General features: G+C 44.9%; 2 protein-coding genes and 3 non-coding genes across 5 annotated transcripts; 2 read left to right on the top strand and 3 right to left on the bottom strand.

Annotated features, from left to right (window-relative positions):
• Positions 1-1,997: 1,997 nt before the first annotated feature.
• Positions 1,998-15,183, top strand: tmem116 (transmembrane protein 116). The gene is made up of 11 exons (XM_070835814.1): positions 1,998-2,784; positions 4,742-4,788; positions 5,244-5,307; positions 6,212-6,343; positions 10,762-10,866; positions 11,562-11,611; positions 11,691-11,774; positions 11,926-12,058; positions 12,700-12,844; positions 12,935-13,014; positions 14,288-15,183. Exons 1-11 carry the CDS (start codon positions 2,704-2,706, stop codon positions 14,456-14,458), a joined length of 1,092 nt encoding a protein of 363 aa, XP_070691915.1. The 5' UTR covers positions 1,998-2,703; the 3' UTR covers positions 14,459-15,183.
• Positions 7,765-7,836, bottom strand: trnae-uuc (transfer RNA glutamic acid (anticodon UUC)). The gene has a single exon. It is a non-coding gene; the product is annotated as a tRNA-Glu (tRNA).
• trnae-uuc (transfer RNA glutamic acid (anticodon UUC)) lies at positions 8,972-9,043 on the top strand. The gene has a single exon. It is a non-coding gene; the product is annotated as a tRNA-Glu (tRNA).
• On the bottom strand, positions 9,691-9,762 carry trnae-uuc (transfer RNA glutamic acid (anticodon UUC)). Its single transcript has one exon. It is a non-coding gene; the product is annotated as a tRNA-Glu (tRNA).
• Positions 15,184-18,442: 3,259 nt separating the features above from the next.
• On the bottom strand, positions 18,443-20,002 carry LOC139205769 (uncharacterized). The gene is made up of 4 exons (XM_070836078.1): positions 19,850-20,002; positions 19,404-19,548; positions 18,714-18,822; positions 18,443-18,635 (listed from the first exon to the last, which is right to left on the bottom strand). The coding sequence occupies exons 1-4, from the start codon at positions 19,926-19,928 to the stop codon at positions 18,510-18,512; spliced, it is 459 nt and encodes a 152-aa protein (XP_070692179.1). The 5' UTR covers positions 19,929-20,002; the 3' UTR covers positions 18,443-18,509.
• Between the last annotated feature and the right edge of the window lie 740 nt (positions 20,003-20,742).

Below are 20,742 nucleotides of genomic sequence, written 5' to 3'. Positions count from 1 at the left end.
AGATTCACTGACAGGCCTCAGGTCCTGAGCAGAGAGAGTCTGACTGGACGTTGTTACTGGGAGGTGGAGATCAGAGGGGGGGGGTGGTTTCGTGTAGCCGTCACATACAAGAGCATCAGGAGAGACGGGGGCTCAGAATACTCTGAACTTGGATCCAATGACAAATCTTGGTCGTTGTATTGTGGCCCAAACAGTTATCACTTTTATCACAACAGAGTCCAAACTCCCGTCTCAGGTCCTCTGTCCTCCAGAGTGGGGGTGTACCTGGACAGAGCAGGTGTTCTGTCCTTCTACAGCGTCTCTGAGACCATGACTCTCCTCCACAGAGTCCAGACCTCCTTCACTCAGCCGCTACACGCTGGAGTCTGGATTGACTATCCTGGATCCTCTGCTGAGTTCTGTAAACTGACTTAGTCAGAAGTCATAAAGGCACCGAGGGTTAAACTCTGCTTCAGATGCTTTTGTCTCCATCAGCTTCTTTCTGTGGCCTGTCAATCAAACAGGATGGGCGGGACTTTGGCGTCCTGTGGTGTGGCTCTGTAAATATGTGAGTGTCTGCAGGCTCCTTCCTCTGTTCCAGTATTTATGGTCATTATCCAGATCACAGTCAATAAGGAGATGATTGATTATCGTCTTGCCCACAGCTGAGATTCTGCTCCAACACACTGGTTGAATGGATGAAGTGAATCTGTGCATGAACTCACTGAGGAGTTTATGTCGAAGGTTCATGGAGTGAAGACACAAACAGTTGTAGTGGACTTGAGATCATCATTGAGCTGGTTTCCATGAAGATGAAAGAGCGATCAGGTGTGGAAGGATCCTTTTGTTTGCCCAGAAACAGCTGTTACACCAGACTCCACTGACAAAAACACCAATTTTACAGCACAGAACACAGGAGGGAGTTGCTGGTCTGCTGCTGCCTCTAGCAGTCCGTCTACACTTTCCTCGTTAAACTCACAGACTTCCAGTGCTGTAATTCTCCTAACAGAGTGTTTTTACAGTGTGGTATTAGTACTTTTACTACAGCAAAGGATCTAAATACTTCCTCCACCTCTGCTTCAATCCCTGCTGGACCCACAGAACTTCATTTTAAATTCTAGTAAAAAAAGCCAAAGCTTGAAAAGAGACTAAACACATCTAGAAGAGCTGCTGGATCTTCACCCAGCAGGTGGCGCCAGCAGACGGCCGTAGTCACATAAAGGAGGAGGTCTGAGATACTGTTCAGAAACACTACTGCTGAGAACCACTGTACTTTTTACTGCACTACAAGTGTTTCACTGCTTCAGTTTCTTTGTGTTTAAGGATGTAGATACAAGGTATATGTTCAGGTTATTAATGTGATGCATTGTTACAGATTAAAGCTCCAAACTACATAGAAAAAAGGTCAAATCCAGCTGGACTTTGAGCAGCTACAACATGAAGGGGTCCAGGATTCGGTACTGAAAAATACTGTGGTGGTAAAAGTAGTTATACCACACTGGGAGAAAACTCCAGTACAAGCTCTAGACCTGCATTCAGACCCTGTTAGTCCTGAGGGAGGCCTTGCAGAGAGCTCAGGACTCATCAGGGATCCTGGTCTGGTCTGGTTCTGATATGATCCTGGTCTGGCTCTAGGCCTGGTCTGATCCTGGTCCGATCACGGTCTTATCCTGGTCTGTGCATGTCTGTTAGTCTGCATGGTGAAAACTTTCTCTATGTCTTGATGCAGCAGCTCCTTTTAATCACTTCATGCACTGCTGGGTATTTTAGGCTGATCAATCAACAAGCAAATCAATAAATGAATCATTTAGCCAAGCTGATCTGCCCCAGGTCTGAACCTGGTCAGATCTGGTCTGATCAATTCTGATCCTGGTCGATCTGGTCCAATCTGATCCCAGTCCGATCCTGGTTTGATCCCGGTCGCTCTGGTCTGATCCTGGTCTGATCTGGTCTGATCCTGGTCCAGTCCCAGTCTTATCTGGTATGATCTAATCAGATCTGGTATGATCCCGGTCCGATTCCGGTCTTATCTGGTACAATCTTGTCAGATCTGGTACGATCTTGTCAGATCTGGTCTGATCCTGGTCTGATCTGGTCTGATCCCGGTATGATCTGGTCTGATCCCGGTCAGACCCAGGTCCGACCCTGGTGTGATCTGGTCTCAGTCTGATATGATCCTGGCCTTACTCTAAGCCTGGTCTGATCCTGGTCTGATCTGGTCTGATCCTGGTCCAGTCCCAGTCTTATCTGGTATGATCTAATCAGATCTGGTATGATCCCGGTCCGATTCCGGTCTTATCTGGTACAATCTTGTCAGATCTGGTACGATCTTGTCAGATCTGGTCTGATCCTGGTCTGATCTGGTCTGATCCCGGTCAGACCCAGGTCCGACCCTGGTGTGATCTGGTCTCAGTCTGATATGATCCTGGCCTGACTCTAAGCCTGGTCTGATCTGGTCTGATCGTGGTCTGCTCCTGGTCTGATCTGGCTTGATCTGGTCTGATCCCAGTCCAATCCTGGCCAGAAACAGTCTGCAGGCTCCTGGTCCAGCTCCAGGGGGCGTGGCCTGTGTGCTGTGGTGGGCGGAGTCAGTGAGGATGAAGCCTCCTCCTGTCGGTGATAAAAGCTGCTGCTGGAGGTTCCTCTGACAGTCTCAGGTTCAGGCTGCAGCCTCGTCTCCATCTGGACTTTATTTCCCCCTGAAACTCTCTCAGAGTCTCCAGCATGGCGGCTTCACTCTCACTGCAGCAGGTTTTCAACAACAACACGGAGAAAAACACCACCGGAGCTCAGGACTGGACTGAGGTGAGAGATCAGATCTTCATTTTGTGTAGAAACACTCTGTGTATTCTTCTGCTGCACATGAGAGTGCTGTGACTATCAGTAGTAACATAATGTGCATGTCTGTTAGTCTGCATGGTGAAAACTTTCTCTGTGTCTTGATGCAGCAGCTCCTTTTAATCACTTCATGCACTGCTGGGTATTTTAGGCTGAGGGTCAGTACACCCCAGCATCAATCAATCAATAAGCAAATCAATAAATGAATGATAAAGATGAATTAATGAATAAATAAAGGAAAAAAAGGCACATTTCTGCTGCATTCATTCTGTTTGTTTTTATGGCTCTTCTGCTTCTTTATTAGTTTTTTAGAATTCAAAAACTATTTAAATCAATAAATCAAGAGAAATCACACACACACACACACACACACACACACACACACACACACACACACACACACACACACACACACACACACACACACACACACACACACACAGGTGAAACTCTTGTCTCATCAATGCATCATATGTTTCATACGTACATTTTAAACCAGTAAAGTAACTAAAGCTGTGAAATCGGTGTAATGCAGAAGAAATCTGAAATAATCTGAGATGGAATCCCTCAAAGAAAGAGTGTGAGGAAATGTTCTGTGAAGGCAAACGAAGGAAGTGAAAACATAGTTTGGTCATTTAAGGACTCTCAGATCTCACTTCCAGCAGTGCTGCTGCTAATAATGTTATTATACATTCATTGTTCAGTACAACAATGTTTTAAAATCAGAGGCCACAGTGACGTCTGCAGATCAGCGTCACAGAACTAAAATCTAAAAGGGATTCAAGTTGTGATGATGTGAAACAGAGAAAAGCAGCAAAACCCTGCTGATTCTCACTTTACTTTTTATTGAACCTTGATGTAACCAGGAGAATAAAATATAATAAATAAAAGAATAAGATTGTGAAACACGAGCTGTGCAGTCGGCCTCAGGAACTGTGTTTGGACTGAAAAGCGCTCGGTGAGATGAACTCAGTCAGTTTCCAGTCTTTCTGCAACAGCAGTGATGATCAGATAAGATTGTTTATTGATCCTCAGTGGGGAAAGTTTGCTGTTACAGCAGCTCAGGGGGAAACAGACAAAAGCACACAGTTACAGAAATAGAAAATTAAATAGCAATAATATAATATACAGAGGAAAACCCTATATACACAAAGAAACGCTTATATACACAATAATTACAGAAATGATCAGTGACTCATCGATCCCTCCTAGTTTTGATCGGCTTGTTTCACCGTCAGCTCTCAGGTGAGAAAAGTGGCCCGATATTTGAATCCAAGTAGAAAATCCCTCCCTGATGCCAACGAGCTGCAGAGTGAAGAAACACCAAAACAAAGACTGACACCGGTTTCAGTCGCGTCTTCAGACTTTTTCTTCTTCTTCTTCCAGACTCTGAGGGGATTTTGTGTTTCTTCTTCTTCTTCTTCTCTATTTTAACGCTTTCACTCTCCAACCTCTGCAACTCTGTACTGTATGTTAAACCGCACATAGACGCATTTCTTACTGTCAACACATCCCTGCTGTGGATTCATCCACCGCTGAAAATAGTCCCCAACAGATGCCCCATTCCCTCGTGTCTGTCTGATTAAACCCTGCAGAGAGCAGCCGTTTGTTTTTATAAATCATGTGCTAATCATGTGTGACAGACAGGAAGTCAGACAGTCGACTCGAAAAACATAGAATAACTACAGACTGGTCTTCCACACCTTCATCCTTCTGCCCAGACTTAGATAGAAGTAACTTCCTGCACCACATCGTCCCGTCATTAAACCGCTCTGCTCAGGTCTGACAGGCCGTCTGGTTCTATTCATTTATCTGTTTGTGCCACAGTTTGTTCCAGTGTCTCTGTGCTTGTAGTCATCTTTCCCTCAGCGGTTGGTTTTTGAGTATGTGCACGTTAAACTGATCTGACGTCTGCCACCCGCAGGCCTATGAAGCGGTCCGATGGATCCAGTTCGCCATGGCTCTGCTCAGGTCAGTCAGTTCATCCGTCCATCTGTCCACTGTTTTTCTAATTAACTCATTAGTTGTTTAGATGTCGGAGAGGAAAATATATTTAGACTTTTTTTTCTTAAAAACTGATTGAAAACAGTTAATTGATTGATTTCTTTAGACTAACGGGAGCAGATTAATGGCCGACACGTCACACACCTGTGATTTCTGAGGATGTTTCACTGGTTAGAAAAGCTGTTTAATGTGTTTGCCACATGTGGAGACTCCTCAGTACATTAAGCTTCAGTTTCTGGTTCATCAGTTGATTAACAGGAAGGAGGTCAAAGGTCACAGCACTCAGACAACAGGAGGTCCAGTCAGCATGAAATAATCTCATTAGAGCTCAGATTTTCAGCATAAGGTTCATTAGATGAAAGGTTTACTGATAATAAACACTTCCTCGTCTCTCTTTAACACCAGCCTGATTGTTTCTGCAGCGTCCTGGGTTCAGCCTCCATCATCATCTGTGTGACGCTACAGAGACTCAGCCGGACGCCGGAGGTCAGTCGTTACTTCATCTCTCGTTTGCTGGGCAGTTAGTGGAACAATGCTAAGGAGATTTAGGTGACCGCTTGAGAGCCACGCTCGAATGTGCTGGGCCCAAATTTATTCACATCGCGTTCTGCTTCACAACAGCACAACACGCTAAGACAGCTTCGATCCTTTGAGGCCAACACACTCCACAAGAACACAACACACTCCACAAGAACACAACACACTCCACAAGAACACAACACACTCCACAAGTACACAACACACTCCACAAGAACACAACACACTCCACAAGTACACAACACACTCCACAAGAACACAACACACTCCACAAGAACACAACACACTCCACAAGCACACAACACACTCCACAAGCACACAACACACTCCACAAGTACACAACACACTCCACAAGAACACAACACACTCCACAAGAACACAACACACTCCACAAGTACACAACACACTCCACAAGAACACAACACACTCCACAAGTACACAACACACTCCACAAGAACACAACACACTCCACAAGAACACAACACACTCCACAAGCACACAACACACTCCACAAGCACACAACACACAACACACTCCACAAGTACACAACACACTTCACAAGAACACAACACACTCCACAAGAACACAACACACTTCACAAGAACACAACACACTCCACAAGCACACAACACACTCCACAAGAACACAACACACTTCTGGGCTCCTCAACTGTGAATGGAGAAACTTAAAGGTCAAACTTATTGTGAGGTAAACAAGAGGAATGTCAGGAGAAAAACTCCATCCAAGACACAATATGCAGACCGATGGGATCAGCTGGACCGTTCACAGGATTATAAATGAATAACGCAGACATGATCGTCATCTGTGTGTCTCTGTGTGTGTGTGTGTACAGCTGCAGCCTCTGTTCCTGCTCAGCGTGTCCGACCTGCTGCTCGCTCTCTGCTGGCTGATTGGAGCTGCTCTGTTCTCCCGACGCTGCAGCAGCCGTAACACACACTGTTACCACCTGCACACTGTGGAGCAGGTAACACACACACACACACACACACACAGTGGAGCAGGTAACACACACACACACACACTGTGGAGCAGGTAACACACACACACACACACACACACACACACACACACACACACACACAGTTACCACCTGCACACTGTGGAGCAGGTAACACACACACACACACACACACACAGTGGAGCAGGTAACACACACACACACACAGTTACCACCTGCACACTGTGGAGCAGGTAACACACACACACACACACACACACAGTGGAGCAGGTAACACACACACACACACAGTTACCACCTGCACACTGTGGAGCAGGTAACACACACACACACACACAGTTACCACCTGCACACTGTGGAGCAGGTAACACACACACACACACACACACAGTGGAGCAGGTAACACACACACACACACAGTGGAGCAGGTAACACACACACACACACACAGTGGAGCAGGTAACACACACACACACTGTTACCACCTGCACACTGTGGAGCAGGTAACACACACACACACACACACACACACACACACACACACACACACACACACACACACACACACACACACACACACACACACACACACACACACACACACACACACACACACACACACACACACCTAATTCAGATTTTATCAACCGCTGAAAATAGTCCAGTAAATGCACCGTTTCCTCTTGTCCTCTCTTCCTCAAACCTGTTCAGTCAGGAATATTTCAGAGTTGCTAAACACAGACTGAACACAGTTCTTTAACAGGCTTGTGTGATTTTACAGGGAAAGTTTTGTGCTTTTCACTGGGGGACGTTATGGGATTTCCTCCTCCCCATAACAAACCAATACATGTTTCCTTAAAAAGCCACTGAATTAAGGAACCTTGAGGGAATGTCAGAGACCAGAAATACCATGTGACCCACAGAGACACTTTACAACTGGAAAATCTCAACTTCCTCCTGAGACACACTGACATAGAAAGCGACGATGTGTTTGACCACAAGAATCAGACAAAACTCCCACATTATCCAACCTGCATTAAGACCAGCGTCACGGTCATCGCTGAGCTCAGACATGATGCAGCAGTTTAACCAGCTTCAAAACACACATAAAAAACATTAGATTTACTTACTTCCAGCTTTGGTCAGAGCAGGAAGCCCCTCAGGTGCCGTCAGTCAGCAGCTGCAGCTGATTATCGTCAACATTTGAATTTGGTACCAGCTCCCTGATTGGATGACGGACCATCAGACAGACAAACTGTTTCCATTAGACCAAAGCAGTGCAACAGTTCTCTGAGTTTTATCAGTACGCTGTTGATGTGAAGCTTCTTTTTGTGTTGAGATGCATTAATGTCAGTGGGAGAAAATCTGTGGGATTCACTTCCGTAAAGAGCTTTAAAGGACGACTCGTGGTCTCCCAGGGGAGCGTGTTCCCATACCAGGAGTTGAACCCGGGCCGCCTGGGTGAAAACCAGGAATCCTGACCACTAGACCATATGGGATCTGTAGAGCAGGTTCAGAATCATCAGCTCTAGAAATAACAGAGTTACTATTAGAAAACCCATAATGCAGTATGTCCCATATGGTCTCCAGGTCAACCCCCGTAATGGGACATGAATGATTCCAAAGGTAACACTGCATATTTTTTGACCAGAGGAGCTTTGTCGTAGTTTTAAGAACAGTTGGAGGCAAGAACTGGGAATGATTATAGTTCTTCAAATGCTTCAGAGTGGGTGCTCTCTCAGCAGAAGACGTATGTGTGCGCTGACTGGTTGAACACATGAGCAAAGGCAGCAAGACAGCAACATATGGAAGTTCCCTGAGTGTATATGCAAAGATAAGAACACTGTTTTGAATGCGTCAAAGGCCAAATATTGCTATACGAGCTAGCAGACAGTTCAGGTGTGACAGTGCCTCTAACTCAGAACCATCTGTAGGTGGACGACCTTCAACTGATAAATAATCCTAAACAAGGTCATTACCAAAAAGCTTCTATCAGTTTATCAGTATATATGCAAGCTAGAAAGCTGAGATCATAACATAAAACATGGAGGGACTGTTACTGTTACTGTTACTAGAGGTCTAAATGTCCAACAGGGAATCTTTTCTTTACTCCTGCTGACTTCGGCAGTGGTGTTAGTGTTGGGTCACCAGTTACCTTCTGGTTTTCACCCCGGGGAAATTAATTATTCGGCTCAGTTGATTTCTGGTGGCCAAGAACTGAATTACATAATGAGAGAGGGCTCCTTTCCATCCCAGGAGTTAAAGCCAAAAGCTTTGTTGGGTTTCTGATAATAAGCCTGTTATGTGAAGATGAGAAATCTGATTCAAAAGTAAAAAATAAGTATTTTGTAGTAACAGTCCCGCCTGTCTTCATGTCCCATGTTGTCTAGCTGTTGGTTGTTGATAGATCTCAGCTTTAAATTGATTTAAATTGATAGAAGGTTTTTGGTAATGACCTTGTTTAGGATTATTCATCAAAGCCAAAGATTTCCATACCCTGGACCCTGGCTGCCTGGGCGAAAGCCGTTAGACCATATGGGAGCTGGTGTTTTTTCTAAGCTTGGAAAACCTTTGTTGGGTTTCTAAGAATAAGCATTGTTATGTGAGGATGTGAAGTTAGCATTTGCATAAGTGTCCCATATGGTCTAGCGGTCAGGATCCCTGGTTTTCACCCAGGTGGCCTGGGTTCAACTCCCAGTATGGGAAGGTGCGTCCGGGACTCGGACCACCAAACGCCTCTTCAAAGGTTTCTGTGTTATTGGCCTAAACACTTCTGGGTACTTGCTATCAGGTTCTCTGTTAGTGGTTGCTCATGTCATGCTTTGAATCAAGCCTGTGCTGTGTTGTTCCCGTCAGCTGGCCTTCACAGACTCTCTTCTTCCCTTTATGAAGTCTGTTTTGTACGAGGCTAATGTTGCCAGAATGTTGCCACGGCTCCATTCGCTCAATGTGTCAAAGATCAATACACACCTGCTTCTAGTATCTACTCCGACAGCTTTTCAAGATCTACGATTGTTCCCCGTTCTTGCAGTGAAAAAAGTTGTATGTTGTTCAGTGAAGGGAGACAAGGACGTTACTTCATACTACTTCCTGCTGACATTGGCGGGGGTGTCAGCGTGGGGCACCAATTAGCTTATGCATTCTGGTTTACACCCTGGGAAATTAATTGTTGGGCTAAATTGATTCCCGGTGGCCAAAAACTGAATTACATAATCACAGTACACTTGTTCCCACACTAGTGGTTGAACCAACGCCACCTGGGAGAACACCAGGAAACCCATCAGGGTTCACAGGAACAGGAATCTTTCGTTTCTAAGTGCTGTCCAGACTGTACCTTATCATAAGTATGCTAATTCCCATACCGGGAGTCGAACCCGGGCCACCTGGGTGAAAACCAGGAATCCTGACCGCTAGACCATATGGGACATATACAGACCTCTACTTGGCTACCAGATGATTCTGACATGATCGAAAGAAAACGTCATCATCGTCCCCAGTGAACGTACTCCACATGCGCTCTTACACACTAGTGGAGACGATGAACATTGGTCCTAAAGGGGGCGCTGTGGAGCTGCTCCATGAGCATTTCCACGATGGCAGTAGTATGCAAACAGCTTTGACGCCACAGCTCGTGATGTGAACGCAAACAGAAGGGCTCAGCTTTCTCTTGCTGTTTCCTGTTTTAGCGCCCACTAGCTGCAGCGCACGTTCACAGTGTCTTAAAGGTTTCAGGTGATGCTCCACATCAGTGTGAAATCGATCCTGCGTAGCTCAAAGCGTCTGTGTTGGCGTACCTGCGTAGACCATGTTTGTGCCTTTAAAGGTTATCTGAAGACCACCAGGTCGAAATGTCTCTTCCACTATTAATCTACTGACTTTTCCTTTACTGCCATCATCAGATCACATTTTTGATTTGCTGTCTAAGTACCCCAAGCTGAAGCTAAGCTGTGCTTGCTGCTAATTAGCAAATGTTAGCATGCTAAAATACTAAACTGTTAGTTCATGATAAATAAAAGTCCAAAGAAGGTTCTGAAGGAGGAATTGGCTCATGGATTAAAGTCTGTGTCTGCTTTCTTAAGACGTCATACTTGTTTTGTACCTAAAACATGAGCTGTATTTAATCCATTTAACATGCAAACAGTCCAGAGTATTCAGAATATTGAGATATCCAGAAGGGATGCTGAACTGGGTCAGTCAGGGATGGAACAGAGCAGCAGAACCAGAACAGACCACCGACCAAAACACAACAAAGCATTCCTGACCTACATTTATTGTTCAGAAGCATCGAGCCCTGGTCGCTTCCCTCCGTCTTTTCACTGGGGGAGGGAGCGTAAGTGTGACACGAGTGTTTGTGTGCATACAAACGAGCTCCATATGAGAAGCACTGATGGTTTGACTCCACGCTGTGTCGTCTCTCCTGTTAGGTTCTCTACATGGCCTCCTTCTTCTACACGCTCAACTATGTGTGGAACCTGTACAAAGGAATCAGAGAGAAGTTCCTCAGCTGCATGAATGGATACCCTGTCCAGGTACACGCAGACCACCACACATCACCGCCCCCCTCTTTTGGCACTCATAGGCGCCTGAGCAATGGAGCAGGCAGAGCAGCTGCACCCCCACCATCAGTTTCTGCATCCCCACTTTTGATCATACAACTAAGCTGATTTTAAATATGTGAGGTTGTTTGGATCAAAATCAGTTAGCACGTGAATTAAAGATCATTTCCCAGAGAATCAGGTCCAGACATGTGGAGACTGTCTGTCACCTCCTGGTTTGGTTTGGCCAAAGGGTGCAGGAGGCAGGACATGATGCTGAAGACAACATTAAAACACAATAGACACAATATTTTGTGGTGCAGTATAAAGCGGTCATTACTTTGAGGTGTCTCGTACTGCCTCCACTTGTCCATCACTATCACGCTCCCCCACTTTTAACTATAACTCGATGATGGTTTGTAGCTTTAGAGGTGGAAAGTTGTGACATGTTTTCAGAAATAGTGGCGGCTTCAGAAAAAGCTATTCGGTGAAATGAAACCGTAGTAATTTCATGTCTGTGGAAAAGGCCTCACGTGTCCTGCATCAACATTTGTTACCTGCTTGCTGGCTAGCTAAAGTGTTGACGGTGAGAAGTCTTTCGGCGTCCATATAACGGCAAATCTAGATTTGAATGAATCTGAATCTGCTCCGTCTGCTAAATGATCTTTTCTCTTCTTCTCTTTGTCCAGTTTTCCAACAGAGTGAGCACCGCCGGTAAAATCACCGCGCTGCTGTCCGGGTGAGAACAAACACACTCTCTCTCCTGCCTGGTTCCACATTCAGCCCCCACAGTGGTTTGAAGTGTGTTGTGTTTGCAGGCTGATTCCTGTGCTGCTGATGACGCCTGTGTTCATACAAGGAAACATCAGCCAATGTCAGGCCAACTTCAGCGAGCCCTACAGGTGAGGAGACACCTTCAAACCGATCCAAACGTCTGCAACAGGAAACAATGATGCCAAGTATTTAATCCCACCTCAAACAGGAGCTACGTGGTGCGTTTTGGTGATAAAAAAATGTGTGTTTTGACCCTCGTTGTGCACTGTACCACGCCAGGTGTCTGCTGATGCACACCGGAGCGCTGTTCCTCACCTCCGAGCACCAGCCAATCAGAGCCTGCAGCCTGCTGCACACATACCGCATCACCATCTTCCTCGCCTCCTTCCTGCTCACGCTCCTCAGCATCATAGTGAGTCTGCATGACCTGACATGAAAGGACGTGACGTGACGTGACGTTCACACCTCACAGGATCTCATTCAAAGTTCAGTTCACACCAATTAAAATAAACCACAGAACTCACAAATAATTAAAAAATAGACATATAGGCATATGGGCCTCGCCGTGCCAGCTCACATTCATGTTCGTTACTTTCGAAGGCAACGTCCATCACTTTTAATATTCTGTTTGCTGGGAAAAGTGTCAGAACACCCATGAAATCCTGCTGAGCATATAAAATATATAGAAAATAGCATTTTAATGTTGGTAAAAACAGCAGGTTTAACTTTCATTTAATTAGATTATTTAGATTACAGTTAGAAGAGTTTGAATGCAGCTTTGTGCAGCAAACACAGTATGAAAAGTGAGGATAACTGGCACCTCCAGCTTGCTGTAAGTTGCAAAAGAAAATAACTTCAGTTCAACGTTCACCTAAAATATGAGCACACACTTTCAGCGTACAACACTGGATGTGAACTAAAAGGACATGATGTGCTTTAACAAGACCTGACGGGACATTAAAGGACATGACATGGAATAAAAACGTGCTTGAGTGTCTCCTGCTTCTGGAGGCACAAACCGGCCTCACTTTGTGTAAATCTCTCCTGCACCAGGTGCTCGTGGTAAAAGCCCGTCGCATCTACAGGCGGGTTGTGACGTCGACCGGTTACCTGGGCAGCCAGCAGCGGGCGTCCTTCCGTGTGATGGACCGGCGGATGCTGCTGTACCCAGTGATCTTTGTGCTCTGCTGGGGTCCAGGTTTGTGTCTCCGTCCTAATCCAGATCACCACGGTAACTGTGCAGGTGAGACGGGAGCTTTCTGAGCAGGTTTCTGTGTTGTTTCCTCAGCGGTGGCTCTGGCATTTCTTCGGGTGGTGGATTCCTCAGCAGGTCAGGGCTGGGTCGTGGTCGCCCTCTACATATCACAGGTCAGTCTGTTTATGTAACTGATACTCAGTTTGACCTCACAGAACATGTGGGTTTCTGGTCTAAACACTGCTCAGATCAGTTGGTCTGTTTGTCCTAATATTAATAATAAAGATAAAATCCCTGTTTTAGTGAATGTAGTCTGGTGTGTGTGCTGTTTGTGGTTAAACCAAAAGGATCTTCCAGGTCTCTCTCTGTAGGGATCCTTTCCATGATGCTGTCACACACTTATCATACATCAATCTATTTTTTCACATAATGTATCACGCTATTCAAAGCTACCAGACTCCATTGACAAAAGTTGAAATCTTAACTTGCAGTTTCTGGTCTACCTCTGCATAAATTCATAAGTTTGTTTGTGTTATTATGTTATATAAATATTGCGTTGGGTCCGAACTAACCCTTTATAACACCAAGGTCACACAATAACACAAACAAACTAATAGAAGGAGAGGAAGCAGCTCCTGTGCCCTGCGGGGTAAAATCCCTGTTTTAGTGAATGTAGTCTGGTGTGTGTGCTGTTTGTGGTTAAACCAAAAGGATCTTCCAGGTCTCTCTCTGTAGGGATCCTTTCCATGATGCTGTCACACACTTAGAATAATAATCTTCACAAGCCTGCTGGCTGCAGGACCCATCTCAAAACCTTTGGTAGAATCCTGTGTTTGTCCTGAGTTTCTGTGGCCTGAACAAACCTGCAAAAAAAGTTTAAGTGAGAAGCATGAACGGTCTCTGTTTGTGTCTTTTTGTGGTGGTTTTACGTCTCTGTGTGTTCAGAGTTTGTCACTTTCACTCTCTGTGGATGTGTGACTTCAGTGGATGTACATGTTTTAGGGGTCAAGGTTCATATCTGTATCTTAAATGTTTGAGAGTCGTCATTGTGGGAAGAGTTAAAACAGTGGTACCAACCTGGTGGTCAGGACCTCCCCAATAGGTTTCTAGATAAATGGGGGGGTCAGCAGATGATTAAGAACTATTTTTGAGTGTGAAATTACTGATAGGTAGAATTTCTTGTTAACCTGGACACCAAACTTTGAATGAAAATGGGTGCAGATTTAAAAAATCCTCCCATAATAGTAGAAAAAATATGAAAGATAATATCTCTAAAATGTATTAATCTGTAATCTGTCTTTGGTTGACGTCCTCAGAGGGGTCAGGGTTTTGTCTCAGGGGAAAAACTGGCATAAAACATGCAAACCAGGCAGAATGATCCTTTAAATGTGCAGAAGAAGTGAGCAGTTCCAGTTTCAGTGACGTGAGTGTGTCTGCCGTCCTCAGGCTTTCACCTCGGCCTCTCAGGGCTTCCTCAACTCTCTGGTCTATGGATGGACCCGCGCTCACCTCCGCCGAGCCGGCAGGAGGGTTTTATCTCGAGACGTGGACACTCAGACGCCTCTGCTGAGGTCGCAGAAGAAGAGAAGCTACCAAACGCTCCGCACCGTCGGCTGAAAGAGAGAGGAGAGGTGACGAGCTGAAACCGAGACTGAGCAGGTGCTTTCTGCCATCTGCAGCAGGGAGGGAAAACACCATCTCTTCCACCTCTGATCCTGAACCACTGAGGCGAGAAAAAAGGAAGAAGAAGAACGAGGGGGAGTTCACGACAAGAGGAAGAGTGGCGAAGAAAACAGGATTTGAAAGGGGAGGGTGCACTCTGAACCGCCAAACCTCACAGGTGGTTTGTTTTCATGATATCATCCTGACTGAGTCTCTGCAGGATGGACGACGACTTTATGACATTTAATCTGTCAAAAAACTCCAACTTCGTTTAACAGAACCAAAAATGAATATTTCAAGTATTTCTAGTCTGTAAACAAACATCAAACATCAATAACATCAGTGCTCATAACCACTTCTACCTTTAAGGCCCCTGAAACATGTAGAAGGGTCACACTGATGCTGCACTTCTGCCCTCCTGTTTCAAGTTAAAGGAGTTTGTGGGGTTAAATTCAAGGAGGGGCTTTAGACTGAAGACGTTAGATTTCACTCTTCTCCTGTTTAATCACGTTGGCAGAAGCTCTCCAGAGATTTCTGCTCCCCAAAGACTAAAGTACAACATTTTAAAGGGAGCTGTTCGGTGTTCGGACACCCGGAGGAGCAGCTGCTGAGCAGACTCCATGTTTACATGCTGCATTTTGAGCAGTTTGATTCTTTTTTATCGAATTATAATTAAAGTATCTTTACACACTTGTCTTTGCAGCGTGTGTGTGTGACTGATCTCAGTAGAAATGCACAGACGCTAGTTCTGTTTTGAGCTGACGTGAAGAACCAAATGAGCCTCTAAACCGTCAGAGTCTCCAGATATGACTGATGAGGCTCCTCAGAGAGTCCGTCCGATCCTCCGCCCTGCACCACGTGACCTCCACCTCCTTCACAGGGACGCCGCCTGACGCAGGAGCCTGAGCTCATTATGTGATGTGGTGGTCAAACGGGGGGGGCTGCTGTGGGCGTTCAGCCAGAAACTGCAGAACAATGAAATTCCTCTTCGATCAGACCTCAACTTATCTGAAATACTGAAGTTTATAATGTCACTGCAGACAAATCAAAACTGAGATTCAGTTTGCAGAATGAGTCGTCACGTCTCCACAGCTCTTTAGTCTCTTTTAGCTAGTGTTGGTTTCGTGGCACATTTCCTGTCTGGTTCAGTCTCAAGGTGTGTGGCGGCACCACGTCGCTGTAAGTAACTGTAAGGAACCATTTTCTCATCAATATGCAAATTTTGGGCGACGGACCACAACCGATGTTTGTTAGAATGAACTTAATTGATCCCACAGTGGGGAACGTTCTCCTGTTACTGCAGCTCAAAGCCCGACATGAAGCAAACAGTTAAAGAAAGAGACATTAAATAAACATAATATACACAGAAGTAAGTGCAAAGACACATTCTGGGGATTACTGCACAGATATTGATTGCAAAGGAAGTAGTTTGTCTCGACTGTTCTTTGTTAAGGCAGCTGCAATAAAGTGCTACAAAAAAAATAAGTACATTATTTTTATAGCACAACATCGGTGTTTCCAGCAGCAGCTAAGTTGCCAGATATTTGCTGGTGGAGACCAAACACAGAGCTAAAAGAGAGAGACTCTTTTCCATCAGGTGCTGGAGGAGGAAATAAGCAAATGAAATATTTTATAACGAGATAGTCGGGAACAAATCTGCTGGCAAAGGTGGTAAAACAGGTTATGTCAGAGGCCTTTTTCTGGTATATTCCAAGCTACTTAAATGAAACTGGTAGATACTAAACTGACAGGAAATAATCTGCTTTGGGCTGTACGTGCACTGGAAGTAGTCAGAGGTGTCGTCTCATGTCGGGTTTACAGGCCATAAAAACATCATTCACTGAGGAGACAGATGATACAGAACATTTCAGGAAAGTAATAAAGATACTGAGTAGAAAAATGTGTCCTGTAAAAGATAAGAACTACAGTAAAAGAGGTTAAACACTCATCATTGACCATATTTCAGTGTTTCAGTCTCTCTTCACGTGGAGAGACTCACGTCAGTCACAAAGCCTCATGGGAATTGTGTAACCTCTGTGTAATGTGTGGCACGCTCTGTGCTCAGGCGCCCCGGGGAGGTGACATAATCTCCGTCGGCATGTCATCACAACCGATTACACGCCTTCAAGCGGCCGTCTGTTCTTGTGCACAAACATTCCTGATGGGAGGTGAATGAAGGCCGACGTCACGACAGGGAAAAACACAGAGAACAAAGAGTCTCTGCAGATACTGTCAGTCAGCGACACTGATCGACGTGGGGCCCATGTTTGAAAGAAGTGCCGCAATAGTTGGAGCCAAAAAATGATGCAGGGCCCCTTTGAAGGCCCCTCCAGTGGAGAAAACTGTGGTGGGGAGCTGATTCCTCACAAAGTGCTGCATTAACCCAGGCTTGAAAAACACCTAACCCTCTAGCACGGCTCACTGTGCAAGAGGACATGATGAAGAGCCCCTTCATCCTTCATCCTTCTATGGAGGTGGGCCTGTAATATAATATAATATAATATGATATGATATGATATGATATGATATGATATGATATGATATGATATGATATGATATGATATGATATGATATGATATGATATAGTATAATATAATATAATATAATATAATATAATATGATATGATATGATATGATATGATATGATATGATATGATATGATATGATATAATATAATATAATATAATATAATATAATATAATATGATATAATATGATATAATATAATATAATATAAAACTCCTGTTTACTGATCCCAGGATAAACCACAGACCCTGAGCCAACACGGCCTCTCCTCAGGACTCCTCAGGACTCCTCGGGACTCCTCGGGACTCCTCAGGGACCTACGCCGGGATCCTGTTTGTGGACTTGGGCTCCACCTTCAGCGCCATGCTGTGTCTCCACTCTCTTCCTGCCTGCAGCCTCGTCATCACGGCCTAAAGACACTGAAAGTCCCACCGACAAACAGCAAACGTGGGGTTTCTTCATGCTGTGAACAGTCTCACATCTCATCCTCCCTTTTAAAAGCTACATGCTTTACTTTTATAGCACCCTTTCTTTTCTCTTACGTTCTTCTCTTACTTCATTGGTATGAATGCAAATACAACAGAGGGGTTATGGAAGGAAGGTTAACACATATTCATTAATAATCAATAATTATCAGCAGCATTGGACGGGGGGCTCTACAGCTGTCCTGCCTCTCTCCCAGTAGGACCAGAAGCCACTGCCGGCTCATACACCTGGACAGACAGGTGGTGTTTAGACGGTAATCTGCATAAGAAAAGGTATCAATAATCTCCCTCAGTCCGGCTGCTTCTGCCTCCATGTGGCCGTGCGGCTGTGTTAGTTCGGTCCAGTAGTCTCAGGTCTAACGCTCTGAGTGGATGACGGGTCGCCCAGCCTCAGGAAAAGAAGAGTTTTAATATGAATCCAGAAATTTAGGGCTCATTTGTGAGACACTTTTGCAGATCTCTGCATGCAGGAGTTTTGTCCCGTGCTGCAGAGTCTTGTTCAGTTTACTTATTTGAAATGTTAGTTGTTATAAACCAAAAAGTTCTTTGTTAACAAACTTGACTGACGCTTGTTCTCCACCACCAGCCTCCTCAGACTCTTCTGCCATCTACTGGTCGTCTAACTGTGCTGCATCTCTGCTCGGCTGACGTGGTGCGTTCAAGTGCTGTTTACTTTGCCTAACAAGTCTTAGTGTGCCTCCAGACATCTGTGTGAAATGCAGTGTGGTAAAAACACGAGCATGTCCTCCTGCTTTCAGTTGGATTCAGCAGCAGAAGGGAAAAAACAAAAAGAATGACAATCCTGCAGATGAAACAGATTTAAAACTGCTGTAAAATGATTAAAGTGGATTTTCCCTTTAACTGAATCTTTAGGAAGTCTGCATCCATGAGTGTGGACCCCTCCAGAGGAACAACAAGCTCACAACATCTTCTGTGAAGTTTCACCTTTATTGAGGAAACAAACTGTAACTTCAGCCTTTCAGAGGGAAGAAAAGTTTACTGCCTCATGATTCGACGAGATCCCAGGTGACAGTTATTGGTGAAGAAATTGTAATCGGAGCCTCCGGCTGCCACAAGGTCAGATACGGTCTTCCTCCCATTGAAATCTACTGTATCGACAACCTGCAAATAGGAAAAACCACAGAGCTGGAGAGTCTGATCTGCTGTTAAATTCTGGACAAACATGAACATGAACCTTACCCTCCAGTTTGGGCTCATGTGTCGAGCACTTGTCACCACCGTGTCAGAGGAGATGCCGTAGTTTTTTCCTAAGTGGATGAGCCACTGGGAATCATCAGCCAGCGTCACTCTGAGGATCAAACAGCAGCTCAGAGAAGCTTTAAGTTTCTTCATAAGTCATTTCAACTTCAAGCTGAGCCAGCAGAGGAACACAGTCCGTCACTAGCAGATCTGCAGTTGTATTTGTTTACTGTGTAACTAAGGCGTTCCTCAGGGTTCTCTATTAGGACCCCTTTTGTCCTGTATAAAGAGGTGAAGTCCTGCTGGTTAACTACGCTATGTTCCACATGCTGATGTACAGTCGGTGCTTTTATCTACCAAACTGCTCCTGTGACCACATCCTGATACCGAACAGCAACTTGTGCAACTGCTTGGTGTGTTGTGTCGCATACAAACTGTGGCTTTCAAACCAACAAACACTGTGTGTGTAATTCATTACTATTGTGCACACTGTTGCTCAAGTAACTAAGAAAACAAAGAACAGCCCATCATTTTTTACAGTGTAATGCTGTTGTGTGACTGAGGCACCATAATAAAATACTAACTGATCCTCACTGGTGCTGAAATGTAGGTACAGTGGAGAAAGAGTCCCTGCAGGTTACAGGACTGGGAGAAGAACCAGTAAACCACAGGGTGGATGTGTGGACTGACCTCACTCCAGAGTGGCTTAACGGTCCAAGCTCAGTGGTAGTTCCATCCAGCGGCCTCTTCACCCTCTCAGCCTCAAATACTGGAGAGTTGAAGAGACTCGTCAGGTCCGAACCTGACAGGTCGTAGTTGTAGTTTGGGGTGCCTCCTGCCAGAGCAGCAGATCTTAAAGTCACTTTTACAGTCAGCAGCAAAGACCGAGAGATTCACCGTGTGACTGTGGACGTCTAAGTTCATCTCATTCACACACTGGAAACACGTTTATTAAATACAGTAAATGCCACAGAGTGCATGTCATGCTGATCTAAGAGGAAGAGCACGTCTTCCTCTGCTGCCATTCACAACATGCCGAATCAGAAAACAGTCCGGGACACAAATCAACAGATGAAATCATGTATTCGAAGTGGATCTTGTGAACTGTGTTCCTACATTTTTGGGCGCCGACTCACCGCTACTACTCGAGGACTCCACGACAGCAGCCAGCAGAGTCAGAGCCGCAGCGCAGAGCAGCATTTTAAAGGAGAACATGTTGGATTATAATGTGGTTTGGTCTCAGAAGAAGTTCCTCAGCTCAGAGAGACGTTCAGTCCACATCTTATAGTCCTGACACACGTCTCACAGGCACTGGTTAATTATTAACGTCTGCGGTGCTGACAGGATGTTATTTCCACTCTGTTAACAGTGTGGAAATAACAGATTTCATCACATCAGTGGGGTGATGGCAGGACATTTAGGGAGGAATCAATGCTCAGAACAAATATTGGCTCAATAAAGTTAACTTGAATCCAAACATTAGAGCAGGAGGCAGAAATCTGCTGCTGGAAGCTGAATGTTTGTGTTTTCTCTGATTTTACTTTTTCAATTTCTGGAGAAAAGTTGGGATTCAAGGTCGTCTTTGACTCCAGGTAGTGTTCCCTTACATTTCCCAGAATGCATTTGCATAACTATTAAAAAAAGAGTCTGTGTGCAGCAGCCAAAACCAAAGGGAGTCTGGTGGATGTGTAAATAGATAACCTACATTCTGGCTTTGCTCCGTCCTCTGTGGAAGAAACCCCAGAGAGAGATTGTTGGCACATAATTCACTCGGCTCATTTTAGCTTATTTTCATCTTCTGTACGAATAAACTTTACCTCACGATTTTAGAGACTAAAAAAAAAAAGATAGATCCTCAGGATGTGCTTCTTTCTGTGCAGGACCTCTTTACGGACCGTTCATCCAGGTGAACCAGGTTTGGTTGGACTTTTGTACTTTTTTTAACTTTATATTCATGATTTCATCCGTACGAAGGTTCTCTTCACCTGCACGACCGCACTGAACAGTTTGATGTTCTTCAAGAACAAAC

The sequence above is a fragment of the Pempheris klunzingeri genome, chromosome 8 (assembly GCF_042242105.1).
Source record: "Pempheris klunzingeri isolate RE-2024b chromosome 8, fPemKlu1.hap1, whole genome shotgun sequence".
NCBI lineage: Eukaryota > Metazoa > Chordata > Actinopteri > Acropomatiformes > Pempheridae > Pempheris > Pempheris klunzingeri.
This window is presented reverse-complemented; position numbering and strand designations above follow the sequence as displayed.

Coding starts and splice junctions, on each gene's coding strand:
- tmem116 (XM_070835814.1), top strand. CDS start 2,704: ATGGCGGCTTCACTCTCACTGCAGCAGGTTTTCAACAACAACACGGAG. Junction 10,867..11,561: donor TGAATGGATACCCTGTCCAG/GTACACGCAGAC, acceptor CTCTTTGTCCAG/TTTTCCAACAGAGTGAGCAC. Junction 13,015..14,287: donor TCGCCCTCTACATATCACAG/GTCAGTCTGTTT, acceptor TGCCGTCCTCAG/GCTTTCACCTCGGCCTCTCA.
- LOC139205769 (XM_070836078.1), bottom strand. CDS start 19,928: ATGTTCTCCTTTAAAATGCTGCTCTGCGCTGCGGCTCTGACTCTGCTG. Junction 19,549..19,849: donor GGAGTCCTCGAGTAGTAGCG/GTGAGTCGGCGC, acceptor CTGCTCTGGCAG/GAGGCACCCCAAACTACAAC. Junction 18,823..19,403: donor TTAAGCCACTCTGGAGTGAG/GTCAGTCCACAC, acceptor TTTGATCCTCAG/AGTGACGCTGGCTGATGATT.